General features: G+C 42.6%; 2 protein-coding genes across 6 annotated transcripts in view; one reads left to right on the top strand and one right to left on the bottom strand.

Annotated features, from left to right (window-relative positions):
• Positions 1–406: 406 nt before the first annotated feature.
• On the bottom strand, positions 407–14,122 carry LOC118592503 (gem-associated protein 8-like). 5 transcript variants are annotated; one of them, XM_036201530.1, is made up of 3 exons: positions 3,106–3,133; positions 1,780–1,933; positions 407–1,619 (listed from the first exon to the last, which is right to left on the bottom strand). In XM_036201530.1, the coding sequence occupies exon 3, from the start codon at positions 1,495–1,497 to the stop codon at positions 787–789; it is 711 nt and encodes a 236-aa protein (XP_036057423.1). In that variant the 5' UTR covers positions 1,498–1,619; positions 1,780–1,933; positions 3,106–3,133; the 3' UTR covers positions 407–786. The 5 variants fall into 5 exon arrangements, with proteins under 5 accessions (XP_036057423.1, XP_036057427.1, XP_036057428.1 ...); XM_036201534.1 differs by lacking the exons at positions 1,780–1,933; positions 3,106–3,133 and adding an exon at positions 13,518–14,122; XM_036201535.1 differs by lacking the exons at positions 1,780–1,933; positions 3,106–3,133 and adding an exon at positions 5,378–5,399.
• The window catches only part of Ephx4 (epoxide hydrolase 4), a 23,191-nt gene continuing 17,579 nt past the window's right edge, over positions 13,349–18,960 (top strand). Inside the window, exons 1-2 of the mRNA XM_036200350.1 lie at positions 13,349–14,068; positions 16,246–16,331. Coding sequence (XP_036056243.1) covers positions 13,529–14,068; positions 16,246–16,331 — 626 coding nt within the window. The 5' untranslated portion in view covers positions 13,349–13,528. The remainder of the gene's footprint in view (positions 14,069–16,245; positions 16,332–18,960) is intronic.

The following is an 18,960-nucleotide window of genomic DNA, read 5'->3' as shown; positions in this document are numbered from 1 at the left end:
TAAGGAAGCCCAAAGCCTCGGGGAGTCTAAAAACATACTTTTATGTTTGTTTTTGTTATTTTACAAATAAAGTTTTATTGGAAGAGAAGCACATCCATTTGTTTACTCAGTATCCATGGCTGTTTTATGCTATAAAGTCAGGGTTAGGCAGTTAAGAGACAGACCACATGGCCTGCCAAGCCCAGAGCATTTACTTTCAGGCCTTTTATGGAGCACGCAAGCAGACACCTTGCCCAGTGACGGTGGCATTTGTCTTACTGTACACCTTCATCATTCTCAGAGGGACCCAAGGGTAACAGTCAGTGAGAATATGTGGATTGGAGCCCAGTGTGGGGTGCACACCTGGAAAGCTAGCAGCTGGGAGGTGGAAGCAGGAGGATTTAAGGCCAGCTTGGGCTATATGTGAAGTAGTCTCAAAAAAAAAGAAAAAAAAAAAAAAGACATGTGGGTTCAGGCTTTTGTGACATCCAGGAAGATTTAAAGAAGGAAATTACAAATGCAAACCACTAGACTGTATCTCTAGGCAAGAATTTCAGTGAACTATTAAAATCAAGAGCCAGTACAATATACGTGACTATCACTTTATGGTATTCCTTGTGTTGGTCACAGTACACCTCCTGCTGACCGAATTCTAAGTGGCTGACAGGCTGCATCCACTGTGTCGGTATACAAGCCTCTTTCTCTGAAAATATGTCCCGGAGAGATGAAGAGACCACTCCAAAAGTACGAGGGAAGGGCCAGGAACTGTGTCCAGGACGCATTCCCTCGGGTCCCTGTGCCCAGGACTCAGAACTTCAGGGGAATGACAGGCCAGTATTTGGGCTGCTTTTTGTCACAGTACTTGTCAAAGCTCAGCTGCACAGCAGCCTCCATGGCCAGGATCTTGGGGGCACTGTCCCCATACAAGCGCCGCATCTCGGCTTGGCGCCGCTCCCCGGGCTTCTCAGATGGGGGCTCGGCGGACCGGTGGTGGTTGTAGTACAGGCCGTGGTCCGCATTCACGTAGTCTTCCAGGCGCTGGGCGTCTAGCCGCTGCTGTAGGCGCCGCTCCTCTCTGTGCCTCTCGGTCTCTGCAAAGTACTGGCGGAGCTCCTCGGTGATTTCCATATTGCTCAAGTCGCATTCTACTTCATTATCTGAGTCTGACTCCGTCTCTTCCTCTTCATGCGGGCCTTCTCGTGTGGAGGCCTGGGTTCTACTGCTCTCGTATGGAGGCTGCCCAGAGCTTTGGATCTGTGAAACACTGTAGGGAGGCTCCTGCCAGGCCGTGTGCTGGCCTTGAAAGTTCCAAGGATGCTCAGCCTCATAAGCAAGAGAGTTCCAGGGAAGAACTCCATGGGGAGAGAACCACGGGGAAGTGAAATAGGAATCCCTGGACTTTCTGTAGACATTCTGGTGGCTTCGCATCCAAAACATTGCATGGTGATAATGTCGCCAGTATCTGGCATATGCTGGGTGAGAATACCAAGATGCAGTAGCTTTCCATTTTGATGTCATTGCTGCTATCTCTAATTGCAAAAGTCCAAGTGGGCACTCGTGGGCATGCAGATCTCAGGCAGTGGGCAACCACGGGCCCAGTTCTCCGTGGAGGGGACCTTTTATGTTTTTAAAAACATGCCCTGGAAGAGTCCAAAAGAAAAAGACAGAAGGGAAAGGAAGGAAATAAGACCTTTTGAGTCAAGCCTCGGGCAGACAGACCAAGCCCAACCTCATGAGTGCAGGTGAGAGAGGTCAGGAATACTGGGGAGGAAAGACATTCTCTTATTGAGGTAAACCTACCTTCCTAGGGATGGGCCCTCAGCCGAGTACACCTCCTAGAGTAGATTCTCATAGAAATCAGGCACTTGAGTCTAGCCTCCTAGAGGCTGGAGGTCCTGGCTGGCCAGAGGCACCAACAGGACCACCACTGATGAAGATCAAGAAATCTCCCCCACTGCAGATGAATGACCAAAAAATAAAAAATTTTAAACAAATACAAAGAGTGAAAACAGAAAGCATAACACACACACACACACACACACACACACACACACACACACACACACACTGTACTCCCCCAAGGACATCAGTAGAACAGCAATTTGTAAAAAGAAATAAGACTTCATGTAAGATGAATTGCTAAACAGTCTTACTAATAAAAACCCCAAAGTCAGATATTAGTGAAAAACTGAGAGATCAGAGGAATAGGATGAGCCACAGCCAACCTCACCTCACCAACTCCTCAGCCTCCAGAGAGACCTACTTCCTGTATGCTCATGCCTATATGCCTTTCTGTTCTACTATCTCACTTCCTCTCTCCACCCAGCTACATCACTTCCTGTCTGTCTGTACAGACCTCCAGACCTCTATGGTTAGTGTTGGAATTAAAGGTGTGTGCCACCATACCTGGCTCTGTTCCCAGTGTGGCCTTGAACTCACAGAGATCTGGATGGATCTCTGCTTCCCGATTGCTAGGATTAAAGGCGTGTGTTACTACTGCCTGACTTCTATGTTTAATATAGTGTCTGGCTTTTTCCTCTGATCCTCAGATAAGCTTTATTGGGGTACACAGTTAATATATCACCACATTTTTTGTCTAATATGTAAAAAAGGTTATAATTAATATAAAAAACTATATACAATAAGTACAATAACTATACACAATATATACAGGCAATAAATACATCAATAATGTCTAGTCCATTTGCATTTGACAAATTCAGCAAAAACATTCCATTATCTATCTTATCTTGGTGAGTCCAAAATGTACATAATTCATTTTCTATCCTAACTTACATTACTAACAGAAAACTGTCTTTTGATATCTTTCAAACTTATATACTTTAGACCTCTTTAGTGAATTTTTTTCCTGAGAATGTTAACAAGGAAAACTGCATCTAATCTTCAACTCACCTCAGAGACCCGAGAAGGAAATAATATTAACTGAGTAATGAGGAAGTGTAAACAAGTGACTTCCAAAAAATTTGAGTTATGACAGAAATAGCTGGCTGCCTGGACAGTCACCCAAGTTTCCTCTGCAACATTGGGGCATCATCTTCAGCCTACAAGCTTAGCATATCTGACAGACTCATTTGTGAAACAGAATTTTCTAAAGAGCCTTCCTACCTTGTCTTGGCAAGGATTGGCAGTCCTTTGTTTTGTGTCCTGCTTGTCCATTTTGAACAGCACATTGTCAGCAGTCAATGCAAGGTCACTTTCTTGCCTAGTAAACTCAATATGTAGTTTCTTCAATGCTTATCATCTACTCTTAAGTAGAATGGTGCTGCCAGGAGCAGACATGTCTCATAGTCATAGGAAAAAACTATATAATTAAAATATCTTAAATGCCATATTCTGTAGATTTCTGAAATGCTTCAAGATGACCTATCTATTCAAAATATATTTCTGTTTGACCTTGAAAACATGCCTAATATGACTACAAATGCAATTGTAATGATAACTACTAACTTCCATTTCTTTATATCCTAATTAGTTAGTAATAATAACTTTCAAGGATTAGCAAACTGCATTACATTGTTAAATTAACTGTACAGGTATAATACCCTGAACAAGATTAGAAATGTATGTCCAGTATTTTTAACAAAATCAGTCTCAAGTTTGTATCAATATACATAATTTGTATACAATATACAAAAATTCAATTCAATATAAAATATTTTAAAACTAGCAGTTGCCTTCTAAAAGTAGATTCAATAATCTACTTTTTTTTATCTTATATCTATATAAATAAATCTCAAACTTGTAGCAATGTACATAATTTGTAGACAATATACAAAAATCCAATCCAGTGTAAAATACTTAAAACTAGTAGTTGCTTCCTAAAAGTAGATTAAATAATCTACCTTTTTCTCTTATCGTATATCCATATTCTCTTTTTTTTTTCTTTTCAGAGTAGATTCAATAATCTACCCTTTATTCTGTCATTTCTATATTTTTTAGTAGATTCAATAATCTACCTCTTACCTGTATCCTCTTTTTTTTTTTTCAAACAAGAACCTTAAATCTAATCTTCTTTGTTTAGTATTTTCCCTGACCTTTAACAATAAGAACTTGTAACCAAGTATCCTAAACAATGACAATTATCCAAAACCCATTGAAAGACCAAAACAACCCACCCCACCTCTTGGGAATGTGAGTATTGTATTCTTAAAATTACTTCCTGCTTTCTAGGGGTGAAGGCATCCTTAGGGGATCCTGAAAAGAAAAATGTTGGGTTAATTGTCAAGTTCTAGGAGAGGAAGCTGTATCATTTGTCCAGTCTCTGCATAATTGGAAAGTGCAGGGCTTGGCTCAAGTCCTTGCTCCAGCAGTCTGTGAGGGTGGGTCATCTCAGCTAGCCATCTCAAAATTGTCCTGATCTTTGGATGGTGTTTGTCAGCTTAGTGGTATTATTATTGTCCTGATGGAATCGTCCTTATGGGGCCCCATCATCTTTCTAGAGACTTCAGATTTGCTGTTAGGCATAGTCATGATTCCCAGAAGAAAAAAGATAGAGACTCAAACACCAAAACATGTACAGGCAGCTAAATGAAGCCTTTTTCCTAGAATTAGTTAGTAGTCTATATGACCATTAATATCATGACAAAAGTTTAAAATATATATGTATTAATTTTATAAATTTTGATATAAAATTCATACCTTAAGAAAAGTGAAAGGTCTTAAAGAATCAAAATAGAACCAAAAAATTATGAGATTAGTGGCAATAGAATAGTCCTTAATTTTGGTTTTTCTTTTGTCAAATATAAGGTGACTCTTCTGACATGATACAGAGAATTTGCATTTTCTTTTCTTTCTTTTTTTTTTTTTTTTGTTTTGTTTTTGTTTTTGTTTTTGTTTTTTGAGAAAGGGTTTCTCTGTGTAGATTTGGAGCCTGTCCTGGAACTCGCTCTGTAGACCAGGCTGGCCTTGAACTCACAGAGATCTGCCTGGCTCTGCCTCCCGAGTGCTGGGATTAAAGGCATGCGACACTGCCACCCTTGCATTTTCTTTTAACAAGCATGCTTGGGTTTAGAGAAGGAGAAAGTCACATTCCAAACTGGGACTACATAAAGACCATTTTGTTAAGTGTCTGTAGAGAACAGCAGAAACAAACATTTGGGAAGATTTATGAAATTTGACATGTGATATAGACTGATTCACTCTTTTTTGGGGGATATTTTTCTGGATGATTTGTCCTTTTTCTTCAGATGTCTCATTTGTCCAATGTTCTTCAGATTCCTTAGCCTTCATTCTCCTGAAAGACAAAAACAAAAACCTTTCTACAACTCTACTTTTGGGGAGGTTCCCTTTTGGCAGGTTATATCTGATTAAATGAAAAGTGTTTGCTAGTGGTATAAGTTAATTTAAACTGGATGGTCATGCTGGTTGATGAACTCACCTCTTCTAATTAAGAGATCTCTCTTGTTCAAATTGAACCTTTATCAATTTTGATGATATCCATAGCTTTTCTTCTCCTGTAGAAATAAAAGCAAAACCTCATCCCCAATGTAACACACCCTGGTTTCCATTATGAGGCCAACACATCTTTAAAGTATATAGTTAATTCTGTAGTTTTTTCTATTATTCAATGTCTCTCCACAGCTGTTGTTCCTTTCTCATTAGCACTGAGAAAATTCAAAGTTAATAGAGCATAATATAATATATTTCTGGGGGGTTTTGTTACCACTTTCTGTTTATTTAGCATATCCTTTAGAATTTGATTTGATCTTTCTATGACTGCTTGGCTTGTAGGAGAATGCCTAGAGGGTAAAATAACCAAATGCAATCCAGCTTTGGATCAATACAATCCACGTGTCCTTCATGTACTTTCTTTTCTACAAAGGCCAATTCTTTCTCAGCTTCAGGTGGTAATTCTCTTGGACTATTTAAGTCCTTGTCACCCTCTAAGGTTTTGAACAAATTACTCAGTTCATCATTTTTTTACCTCAACAAAAGTCTGTAGATAGGAAATGTTCCCAAATAATTTTTGAAAGCCATTAAGAGTCCATAATCAATCTCTCCTAATTTGTACCTTTTGGGGTCTAATTTTTTGTAGACCTATTTTATATCCTAAATAATTAATAGAATATCCTCTTTGTATCTTTTCAGGAGCAATTTGTAATCCCCAACAAGACAAAATCCTTTACTTATTCAAAAATTCTTTCTAAAGTATCTGCATTTGAATCAGCTAGTAAAATATTGTCCATGTGGTGATAAATTATAGAGTTAGGAAATTGTTTACATATTACTTCCAACAGCTGTCATAAAAAATATTGGTACAGAGTTGGGCTATTTAGCATTTCCTGTGGGAGAACCCTCCATTGATATCTCTTAACCAGCTGAGAGTTATATGTAGGCACCGTGAAGGCAAATCTTTCTCTCTCTTTTTCTTGTAAGAGTATTGAGAAGAAACAGTCTTTTAAATTGATAACTATAAGAGGCCATCCTTTAGGTAACAGAGTAGGCCAAGGAATTCCAGATTGTAGAGAGCCTATTGGCTGAATTACCTTGTTACCATTCTCCATTTACCAGATTTCATTTTAATAATAGAGGAGAATTACAAGGAAGTGATGGTTGATTCTTCAATATGTTGAGCATTTAACTGCTCTTGTACCAGCTCTTCCAAGGCCTGCAGTTTCTCTGTTGTTAAAGGCCATTGCTGAACCCATACAGGATTGTCTGTTAACTATTTTAAAGATAGAACTGTTGGTGTCTTTGAAAGATCAGCAGCTGTTGTGCCCTGTTTTTTTTTACAATCTGGATGGCCAGTGACTGTTCTTTATAATATCTTCTAATATTTTTCTCAGAAACACATGTTAGTTTATGGTTTGTTTCTTTGGTTGGAGTAATGTTAATCTGAGTATTCCATTGTTGTAATAAATCACAGTCCCATAAATTCATAGCTATATTAGCCACATATGGCTTTAATTTTCCTCTCTGTCCTTCTGGACCTATACATTCAACCCATCCTGCACTCTGTTTCACTTGAGATAATGTTCCAATCCCTAACAGCTGAACATTTACCTCCTGAAGAGGCCTCCTTAGATGCCAAGATACTGGTGCAATTATTGTTACATCCGCACATGTGTCTACAAGACCTTCAATGAGAATGTCATTTATTTGTATTTTTAATTTTGGTCTTTGTTCATTTATAGAAGTTTGTAAATAAAATGCTTTATGGTTTCTCCTGAATTTTCTGTTCTCTCTGCTTATAGCTGTTCTATCACTCTGAGCAGTATGGTTTATTACAATAGGCATTTGGTTATTTAATTGCTCTGGGAAGGGGTTTCTTCTACAATGGCAGGAAAGGATTGAACTGAATTTGCAGTGGGGGCCTGTGAAAGGGAGTTTCCGACATTACTGTTGTTCTTCAAACCTCTTAAAATCACCTCTCCTATCCAAGTATCATCATGGTCATGAGATTCAATATTAATTATATCTTTGACCTAATCCTCCAAGGGTGCTGATCTTGCCTTTAACAACCTAATTACCCTTTTGCATGCTGCATTGGCACTTTCAAAAGCCAAATATTCAATTATTATTTGTCTAGCTTCTGAATTTGGTATCATTTTGTTTACTGCTGAAGACAGCCTTTGTAAGAAATCCATGAAGGTTTCTTTTGGGCGTTGTATAACTTTAATAAATGATTCAATTTTCTTTCCTGCTTCTTCAATTCTGTCCCAAACATTCAAGGCTGCCATTTAGTGTAAAATTAGGGGCCAGATATTGAGGCAAAAACTGAGAGATTAGAGGAATAGGATGAGCCACAGCCAACCTCACCTTACCAACTCTCAGCCTCTAGAGAGACCTACTTTCTGTATGCTCATGCCTATATGCCTTTCTGTTCTACTATCTCACTTCCTCTCTCCGCCCAGCTACATCACTTCCTGTCTGTCTGTATAGACCTCCAGACCTGTATGGTTAGTGCTGGGATTAAAGGTGTGTGTCACCATGCCTGTCTTGTTCCCAGTGTGGCCTTGAACTCACAGAGATCTGGAATGGATCTCTGCCTCCTGAATGCTAGGATTAAAGGCATGTGTTACTGCTGCCTGACTTCTATGTTTAATATAGTGTCTGGCTTTTTCCTCTGGTCCTCAGATAAGCTTTATTGGGGTACAACAGACAAAATATCACCACAACTTTATTGGCAGGAAATGGACAATTTGGGGGAAAGAGAAATTTCCAGAACAGGAAGTGTTGAAATAGACTCTCAATGAATGGGTTAAAAAATTTCAAATAAGGTGAAAGGAAAGCAAGTGAGAACTGTGGGTTTAGCTCAGTGCTAGAACACTTATGTAGCAAGCACAAAACCCTGGGTTTAATCCCAACCACTGCGCACACGCATTTGCATGCACGAGAACACACACACACACACACACACACACACACACACACACACACACACGGAAGACACACCCAAATAAACATGCTAGGGAACAGCACAGAGAAGGAAGAAGGAAACATGAGAAGGAAGTGTTGGGCTTCGGTAAACTGTGACCCACAGATTAGATCCCATTGCTGCCTGGTTTGGTCAGGTGAGCATGGTGACACAAACCTTTAATCCCAGAATTTGGGAGGTAGAGCCTGACAGGTTTCCATGAGTTCCAGGTCTACATAGCTAATTCCAGGTTAGCCAAGGCCACCTAGTGAGATTCTGTTTAAAACAGAAAGCAAACACAAAGTGCACAGCTTCATGCACTTATTGGCACTCTATGGTTGTTTTGGTGTTTGATGATGAAGTTAGCTTAGTAGGTAGAGCTGCTTGCCACCCAGCCTGACTACCTGGGTTTGATCCCCAGGACCAAGATTGTGGAAGGAGAGGACCTACCACCACAAGTTCTCTGACATCCACACATATGTCTACCTAATCCATACATACTATGTAATTTTTAAAGTACTGAAATACCATCTGACCTTTTACTGACAACCATTGATCTGCAGGACAAAATTAAATGACCTAACACATATCTAATGAGAATCCCTGAAACCAACAAGGAATAACAAAAGTCATTTTTTGAGCAGACAACAATTTTGATTTTCTTAAAATTGAGAAAAAAATGAATTCTTGTAGATATCTAGCTCTGTGTGTGTGTGTGGTGTGTGTGTGTGTGTGTGTGTGTGTGTGTGTGAGAGAGAGAGAGAGAGAGAGAGAAAGAGAGATTTGGTTTGATTTTGCTTGTTTTGTGTATGCATAGGTGTGTGGGTGTGTGTGTGCACATCTCTGCAGGACAGAGGTGGGTGTTGAACATCCTCTACTATCACTCTTGAGAAAAGGTCGCCCCAATGATTCCGCTCCAAATTCATGCAGTGCTAGAATTGGAGGTATGAGCCACCATACCTGGCTTTTTGTTTGGGAAGTATAGTATTCCAAGAACTGTGAAAAATAAAACCATACCTAAGACATTTTTCAGTGGCCATCATAATACCATAAACAAAATTTGTAAGCAAGTAAAGAAAACAGCTGTTTTAGAGAGATTGCTTTAATTTTATCAAATATAAATGAGTTATCAGCAATAAAAATACTAGGGCAAAGGAATTCAAACTTGAAAGCTTTGAAAGAAAAATGCCTGTTATCTTGAGATGTGGAGATATTTGGATGTCGTGTGCTAATCTTGTGCTTTTCTCATTGTGTATCTGAGTACAGCTTTCCTTGCTGGGCAGTGTCCTTAGGGGGCAGCTGGGTATCGGTAAGGTGTGTTAATCCTGGCTGCTACTGGTGCCATGTCACATAGTTTCTTTTAGTCCTGTTCTGAACTGTTTGCCACAGGAGGGTGAGCACGGATGAGAGTCTAGGTTGGTGAGATATTAGCTTTTGCATAAGGGAAGGAAAAGCTGTGTGCAGTTCATTGCTGACTGCAGGGTCCTTTCACATTGTAGATCATAGTTCTGTGTGTACAGAAAGGATGACAAGTCTTTGCTGAAAAACAAAACTAGCAGTGTATGTCAGCTTGCGAGTCTGAATGCAGTCAAACTATGAATTGGCGCTGGAATGAGGTGGCATTTTCCGTATCTACCCTCGATCTACACAGTGTGGCCCCATTGTTTCTAGTTTCTCCACCTAGACCATGTGGTCTCTGCTGTGGATGGACTACAAAAAAAAAATAGAATCAGATGATCAAATGGAAGGCTTTTGTTTTGTTTTGTGTTTTCGCAGAGTTTACATAGTTTTTTTTGTTTTGTTTTTTTAAAGAGGGGAGAAAGAACTCTGAAGAGTGGGGGGGATTCAAGGGAGGAATCCCTTGTCTTAGTTACTTTTCAATTGCTGTGATAAGGCAATTTAGAAGAAAGAGTTTGTTGGGGGCTTACAGTTCCAGAGGCAGGCAGGCAGGCACTGGAGCAGTAGCTGAGAGCTTACACCTTGATCCACAAGTAGGAGGCAGAGGGGCTAACAGGGAATGGTGAGGGCTTTTGAAACCTCAAAGGCCAACCACAGTGATGCACATCCTCCAACAAGGCCTCCTAACTCTTCCCAAACAGTTCCACCGACGAGAAAAAACTATTCAAACGTGATCCTACTGAAGCCGTTCTTGTTCAAACCACCAAATTGTTTGTGGAAAGGTTTGTCATGGCCATTCTTGAAAGAGGCATCTTGAACACACAACCCATTGACCACAATCCAATCTCTTGGTTACACCTGACTGGAAGCCTGGAGAATTGAGAACAACATACAGGCATTGCTAACTCTTGGCCTGATGAGAGTTTAGGAGACGTATATCGATAATGAACATGGAGAGGCATTCAGCTTCTTAGTTATTGAGGGAAACAAAACTGAAGCCATGTATGATAGTGATCTTAACTCACTGTTAGCTAAAATAATATTTTTATCATCATATGTTGGGGAGGATTAATGGGAACTCACACACCAGCAATCAGACTCAATACACATAATCAACTTGTAAAATACGTTCTTTTGTTACGAGCCAATAGTTGTTCATTCAACTCTCTCTGATAGTCATGTAGCAGTTCTCTCCAAGCATGTGCTGCAAAGAAACCATTGCAGACTAGGAGATATGAACAAGAACATACAGAACACATACAACAAGGATCGTAAAAAGAGAGGAAAAGAGAAAGAAAGAAAAGACACAACCCCGACACTTTCGGTCAATGGAATGGTATGGAGTGGAGACCTCAGACATAAAGAGCTGTGGTGAAGATGCAATCCAGTAGACAGGAACTCATTAGAGACAAGGTAGGCTTTTCAGCAAGTGCCACTGGAGAGTCTAATACACATGAATATCAAGCAAAATGTCACATCTTAGACAAAAACTGCATCATAAGCAATTTAAGACTATAATAAAACTTAAATATCTTTAGGCTCAAGCTGGAGAGGTGTCTCAGAAGTTATGAGCACTGGCCCTGCTCTTCCAGAGGTCCTGAGTTCAATTCCCAGCAACCACATGGTGGCTCACAACCATCTGTAATGAGATCTGGTGCCCTCTTCTGGCGGGCAGGGACACATGCAGACAGAACACTGTATACATAATAAATAAAAATCTTTAGGCTCTACTGGCTAAGCCAAGAGTTTTTAGACTTGACATTAAAAGGATGAGTAATAAATGGGAACAAAGACAAATTTGACTTCACCAAGATTAAAAACCATTTTTCCCCTTGAGAAGACAAATACAAATAAGGAGAAAGACAAACCGCAATATGTTTAACAAAGGTTTTTAAAAAACTATGAGGAACTCTCAAACTCATCTGTGAGAAAGCCTAAAAACAAGTGAGTATAGCCCAGTACTAGTGCATGCAGGCCTGCCACCCCTGCTAGGCCCTGGTTCCATTGTGGGGTTGGCGCTCAACACCACGTAGAAGACTTGAATAACCGCTTTGTCAAAGAAGAGTATATTTGAGTGACATGTGACCACACAGAAGAGGATGTTGTGTGATATTTTGTTTGTGTTCTGACAAATAAAGCTTGCCTGGAGATCAGAGGGGGGAGCTAGTCACTAGTTAACCATAGGAGCCAGGCAGTGGTGGCGTGCACACACCTTTAATCCCAGCACCTGGGAAAAGAAGCAGGATGATCAGGAGTTCAAGGTCACCTTGGGCTACAGGAGATTAAACCAGTCTAAAAGAGAAACACAGCGGAGGTGGTGGTGCACACCTTTAATCCCAGCACTTCAAGAGACCTAATACTATTCACCATTAGAGAAATAAATTCACATTAAGTTTCACTCTTTTTATTGAGTATTTACGTTAGTATACAAAGTAGTAAGTTTTATTATGGCATGTTCAGACACATATTTTGTCCTAATTCATCGACCTCCCCAAGCTACCCTCCTCCATGCTGTTCCCTCTGGCAACTCCCTCCCTTCTTGAAGACAGGCCCTCCTTCTATTTAGAGTCAAGTGTTCACTGTGTACCTCTGGAATGGCTGGAATTAAGAAGAGTTCAGTACCTAGTGCTTTCAAGAATGGGACTCAATAATGACTCTCTCAGACTGTGGCAATTCCAGTATGGTCACCTTTTTTTTTTTTTTTTTTTGAGTAGGAATTGAACCCAGGGACTTAAGAATTCTGTGTTGCAGGCTGCAAGCATAATCCCTACTCCTGAGCAGTCATTCTGGAAACCAGTTTGATTCTCTCAGGAAGCCAAAGTTCCACTTACCTATCTGGCCCTACAATCTCATTTCTAGGTGAAATGAAAAAATAAAAGTGTTTACACACAAAACATTTTATGTAGGGCTGGAGAGATGGCTCAGAGGTTAAGAGCACCGACTGCTCTTCCAGAGGTCCTGAGTTCAATTCCCAGCAACTACATGGTGGTTCACAACCATCTGTAATGAGATCTGGCACCATCTTCTGTATACATAATAAATTAAAAAAAATTATGTAGATGTAATTATAACAGCCCCAACTTATACAGATGTAAGGAATGGGACAGAGATGGCTCAGCGATAATTAAGAGCATTTCATTTTCAGAGGACCTAAACTCAGTTCCTAGCAAGGGGAGAGGAGGGCACAGACTCACAGCCACCTGTAACACCCCTGCAGAGGATCCAACGCCCTCTTCTGGCCTCTGTAGGCACCTGCACACACACACACACACACACACACACACCACACACACACACACACACACACACACACACACACACACACACACACACACACACACACACACACTGGACGGGAGGGGAGGAGAGGTCCTGCTCCATCACTCACCTCATTCTCTTGAGGAAGTCTCACACACACACACACACACACACACACACGCACGCACGCACGCACGCACACTGGAAGGGGAGGGGAGAGGGGAAGAGAAGAGAGGGAAGGGGAGAAGAGGGTGGGAAGAATGAATATGTCTTAACTGGAGACTTGATGAACCTTTACGGGATCTACACCAATGGGGATCGGAAGAGGGAGTGGGGAGGGAGGATTAAGAAGGAGGAGAGAGGGTGAGGGGGAACAGACCCACTGGCTGCCTGCGCCTTGGTCTAAAGTGCCTCTTGCTTCGCTGGCTGAGCTGGTAACTTTGAAGAAACAGTGAAGCCGAAGTTGAGCAGTTAACATCTGCAAGAGATTGTCAAGCGTACCTACCTGAAGAAATAATGACCGCAAATTTAGCACAAAGTCCCTCCCGCCCTCCGGGGTTCTCGCATCCAGAAGAAGGCCTGAGGCATTCCCGGTTATCTGGGAACCAGGGCTTGAACCCGTGCAGAGCAGGACGCTTCGGCAGGACCCCAGAATGGCGGTCCGCGTCGCCTTCCTTTCGCCCGGCACCAGGGCGTAGGACAAGCACCCGGGCCTCACCCTGCGCGGTCCCCGAGGCCTGGGCGCGCGGCGTGTGCGGGGCCGGGCAGGCGCGCGGGGAGGGCGGCAGGCGCGGGAGGGACGCCGCGGCTGGGCTCCCGCAAGGCCGCCCCATGGCCCCGCCGCGCCCGCCCCGCCTGGTGCCCGCGCTGCGCGCCCTGCTCTACTGGTCCCTGGTGTACGGCTACTGCGGGCTGTGCGCCTCCGTCCACCTGCTCAAACTTTTGTGGAGCATCGGCAGGGCACCCGCGCAGACCTTCCGCCGGGCGGCCCGGGCAAACCCTCCGGCGTGCCTGAACGACCCCTCCTTGGGGACCCACTGCTACGTGCGGATCAAGGTGAAGGCCGGCGCGCGCGCCTGGAGCCGGGGCGGGGAGCGTGACGCGGGTGGGGGCCGTGGGAGCGGCGGGCGCCAAGGGCGCCGGACGGACGCACTGTGGGTTCCGGGAGGCAGGAGGGACAGGGCTGGGAGCTGGACAGGGGCTCAGTTTATGTCTGGCTGCTTTCTCCTTATCTCGTATGTGGGGTGAGGGTGGGGGGTGGGGGGACTATTTCTATGTGGAATTTCTCTAACCGGATCCTCCGTCTGCCGAAGCAACTCAGAATAATTCTACCCCCTTTCCTACAGCAAGGAGAAGCCCTCTCCTATCACCCTTTCTGCCTTTTAGGGCTCAGATCAGCTGCAGAACAATGCTCCTGGCGATGGCCTGCTGTCTTAGGCTTTTTGAGATGGAGCGAATGGACAGTTCTTTGGAAAGTCATTTCTGATTTCAGATGACCTAGGTAGCACTAAACAGTTCAGAAATGGTGTGTGTTTGTGAGGAATGCCCATGTGAGCAGTCAGGGACCAGAGTAATGGAATAAAAAAGTAGGTGTCCACTTCTCCCTGATAAAGCTTCGTTCGCTCTGCTTAAAAAAAGGTGTCAACCATACAAACAGATGTCCGTTGTCAATGCTTGTCCCAACTTCTGTCACAGCCCACAGACATTCTATTTCCTGACGCCAGGTGGTGGAGTGAAATAGTCTCTGTGATACGCCCTGCAGTCTGACTCACGAGCCTTTCAAAGGCAACATACGAGGAGATATTTATGTTACTGAGCCCTGACTTTCTATCGGCAGCTAAATTCCCCAGCAACTGGGGTTCAGAATGGCAGGAGAAATCTGAAAAAGATGTGAGAATTAAGTGAGTCCACGTTTAGAAAAAAAAAACAACAACAACAAAACAAAATAGAAAAATAAACCCAACCCAAGTTCAACAGACTTAGAACTTAGTATAATTCAATATTGTAATTATCGACCTGGCATATACCCAGTACAATACAGTATTTATTAAATCCAGCCCAGCGGCCATGGCATTTCATACTACAAGACTCACCACCACTAAAACAAGTTTTAAAAGGTAACAGCAAGTTCACATTTGTTAGCTGCCCAACTTATGGACAAAACGCAGCCTATAGGTCATCGTGAGGTTCCTCAGAATACCTTTCTTTTTTCCAGAAGCAGAACTAAGACATAGACACAGTGGTGATTCTAGTCCCCTAGTCACTACATTCCTCTCTACTTCTATTGCTTTAGTGATAGACCAAGGCCTTAATCATGCCAGGTGAATGCCATTCTGCCACTGAGCTACAGCCTCAACCCTCCCAACTACCTTTATGACTTATGTGACTTGTTTGGGCCTCATTTGGGAGAGGGGATCGCAGTACTGGGACCCTAAGCTAGGGTCTTGAAAAGCAAATGCTCTGGCACTGCACCACAGCCTCAGCCCCTGGGCCTCATTTTCTAACCCTGTAACCTGATAGAACTGAATGAAAATGACCTGCCAGACTCTTTCACGTCCAAGTCCAGGGTCCACACTCAGCTTTTGACCTCTGCTATTGTCCATACTTTGGGGACTTTGCTTTTCTTCTCTTCTTCTCTGTTTCCTCGGTGTTCGCTGTATTCTTCTCTTCTTCCCATTCCTTTTCTTTTCCTTGGTCTAGCTTATCTTCCACGTGCACAGTGAAGGCTTGGGCACTTGGTATATCCCGCCGTGAGAGGCACACACAGGAGGAACAGCGGCCAGGGGACCATATATGAAACACTCAAGAGAATAGTGTGGGAAGGAGGTACCTAAAAATAAGAGAAGGGGGTGTGAGTTACATAACTGACGGGCGAGCTGAGCAGAGTCCCCAAGACAGACTTAGCAAAACTGAAATTCAGATCAGAATTATTTGCATATCCTGGAGGAGTTGAAACATGACACCTCACTAAGATGAAAGCTACGTTGTGACGTTGCTTCAGAAGCTCAAATGCATGCATTGACCTCATAGTAGAACAGAGAGGGGTATTCTAAAGGTAATACCCCAAAAGGCGAATGGGTTCACTTATCCTATTGATAACTCACGTTGTTAAATTAATATTGATTTCTTAATGCTAAGATAATTCAAGTGGGAGTGTCTTGGGCAAATGGAAATTCTAGGTGTCGTAGTCCGATGGTGCTCATTATCAGGTCATCCCTACTTTCCACTTTCAGGACTCAGGGTTAAGATTTCACTATGTTGCTGCTGGAGAACGGGGCAGACCACTCATGCTGCTGCTTCACGGATTTCCAGAATTCTGGTAAACTTACCAACTAACTTTTTCCTCTTGCATTAACACTTAACATTCCGGCTTCGTCCATTTGGTGCGGCTGTAAAAGAATAGGCTATTTTTTTCTTGGGTCTGGAAGCCGGGAGGTCCAAAATCAAGGCAAACGAGCCGGTGGGATCTGCCGTATGTTGAGTCATCACATGACAGAGGGTGGAAAGGGAAGAAAGCAACAGAGGGTAAATTTGTGTTTAACCCTTGAGGTCAGGATCACTCATGTCCTAACCATGCCTAACAAGTCCTACCCTTGACGCTATGACCATCGCAGTTAAATGTCATTGTGAGTTTTGCAAGGGCAAACATTCTAACTGTAGAACCACTTTCTTGTAAGGACACATCATTTCCCAGACTGATTACTCCTGAATGTTCCTGAAGCCACAGCAATGGCTTCCCTCCTAGTCTAAAAACATGCATACACATGGCCATTCTAATTTTTTCTGAGACAGTGTCCTGCTGTGTAGACCAGGCTAGCTTTCAACCCCTTCTCTTTCAGCCTCCCAGCTGCTACGCTTACAGATGTGCACTGCCACCCCTAACTCTGCCTCTCCCTCCGAAGATTAAAAAACAGCTCCTAATGTTTCAAGTTAGAAAACATTTTCCGCAGAGTGACTACTGTGGATAAAATAACACACAACTGGGCAAGAAAAGGAGATCTGAGCAAACCACGGCCTGGAAGTTCTTGGCAGAAGCTTTTGGCTTGTTGAGAAGGCAGAGGGAAGACATACATGGTCACAGTAGCATATGGACGTAGGCTCTATTAAAGACCTAAATGTTTTAAAGTTAAAAGAAATGCCTATAGCTAAAAATTTATAGTGTTTTTTTCTAGTCTATTTGTTGATTAGAATAAATATTTGTGTGGTTAGAATAAAATATCAGAACAGAAATTTACTTCCCACAGTTCTAGAGGCCAAGATGTTCAAGCTTAAGTCCTTGGGAGATTCAGTGTCTAGTAAAGACCCAGTCCCTTTTCCCAAAACGCTGCCTGATGTCTTTGTCCTTCAGAGGGACAAATATCATCTCCCCACGTGGTAGAAGGACAGAAGGGGAGGGGAGGGGCTAGTTAATTCTCTTGAGCGCTTTCCTGGGTTGAGTTGTTAATATCATAGATGAGGACGCTGACCTCATGCCTGAATCCCTCTCTAAAAGACTTCCTCTTAATACTATTGTGGTGGTTTGAAAGAAGATGACCCTCCAAGGGGGTGGCCTTGTCGGAGGAAGAGGGTCACTGTGGGGGCGGGGTCTGAGGTCTCCTTTGCTCAAGATTCTCTCAGTTGACTGTCAGTTGACTTCCTGTTGCCTGCAAGTCGAGATGTAGCACACTCTCAGCTCTGCACGCCACCCATGCTCCCCATCATGACAATGGACGGAACCTCTGACACTGTAAGCGAGCCACCCCAATTAAACGTTTTCTTTCTAAGAGTTGCTGTGGTCACGGTGTCTCTTCCCAGCAACGAAAACCCAAACTATGACAAGTGTCATTTTGACAAATTGTTTCAGTATATCAATTCAGGGGTATTTACATAGGAAATACCAATGATGGAAGGGGATATTTCCTGTTTTCTAATGATCCCAAAGGACCCAAATAAAAATGGATGAAAGTAACATCCAATTAAGAAAAATTAGCATATTTAAAAGAAATAGAAGAAGCTGGGGTGAGAAGAAAGTCCTTTTTGCCTGCAGAGGGGTATGACCTTCAGATGGTTCATGAGCTAAATAGGTTAGGGAGTGGATAAAAAAGTTGTTCTCTGGGTTGACTCAAAAGTAGAATATTTATTTGAAAGGCCAAGATCTCTCTCTTACTGTCTCATGGTGTCTGGAATTCTACCATTGCCAATTCTTCACATTCTCTAGAGCCTTAAAGATTTTGTGTCCTGATTTAAAAGCAACTCAGAGAGATTATGTGGAGGTTGTAGCAGGGATGCACAGCTTCCCACATACTACTGATCAGAGAGAGGCCCTCCTCCATTGGGGAGGTCTGTCCTCTCCCACCCACCATGAAGCTTTAGGATGCTTCACATTGAGCAGTGAGGAAGGAAGCAGGTGTCCCACCTAGTTTGACAGATCAACACTGGTGATAAATGGGGTGATATGATATAACAGCCAGATTGCTCTTGCAACCTTACATGCATCTAGCTCTAGGAATATTACCTTTAGACAATGTAGTCATTATTTTATGAATGAAAGGGAGTCTATGGACAAGCGCATTGAGAATGTTAGTGTCCTAGAAAGTATTGGCATGGAAGGAAAGAAAGTGGGATGGCAAAGTGCTACCCATCACCTAATTTCTGTAGGTGTCTTCCCGAGGAGAGTCTCATGTTTAAAGATCTCCACTCTGGATTTAGCTACATGGATAAACATTGTCATCTGTCCTTCCATCTGGAGACAACCTAAAAAAGAAAGAGGAAAACTCCCAGCACAGTTTGAGACATGTATAGGGACTCACCTCCTGGAGTGCATGACATGGCTGCTTACTATTATACATTATTCTGAAGCATTAATCAAATTTGCCCAGAGTAGCAAAGGCAGTGAATCCACTTGCGGTCACAGGAATGCCCAGGCTAGGTTTTGTTATCACTCAAAGAGGGAACTTCAAGTGAAGAGT

This window comes from Onychomys torridus, chromosome 10 (genome assembly GCF_903995425.1).
Source record: "Onychomys torridus chromosome 10, mOncTor1.1, whole genome shotgun sequence".
NCBI lineage: Eukaryota > Metazoa > Chordata > Mammalia > Rodentia > Cricetidae > Onychomys > Onychomys torridus.
The sequence above is the reverse complement of the archived record's forward strand: the minus strand, read 5'-3'. Positions and strand labels throughout refer to the sequence as shown.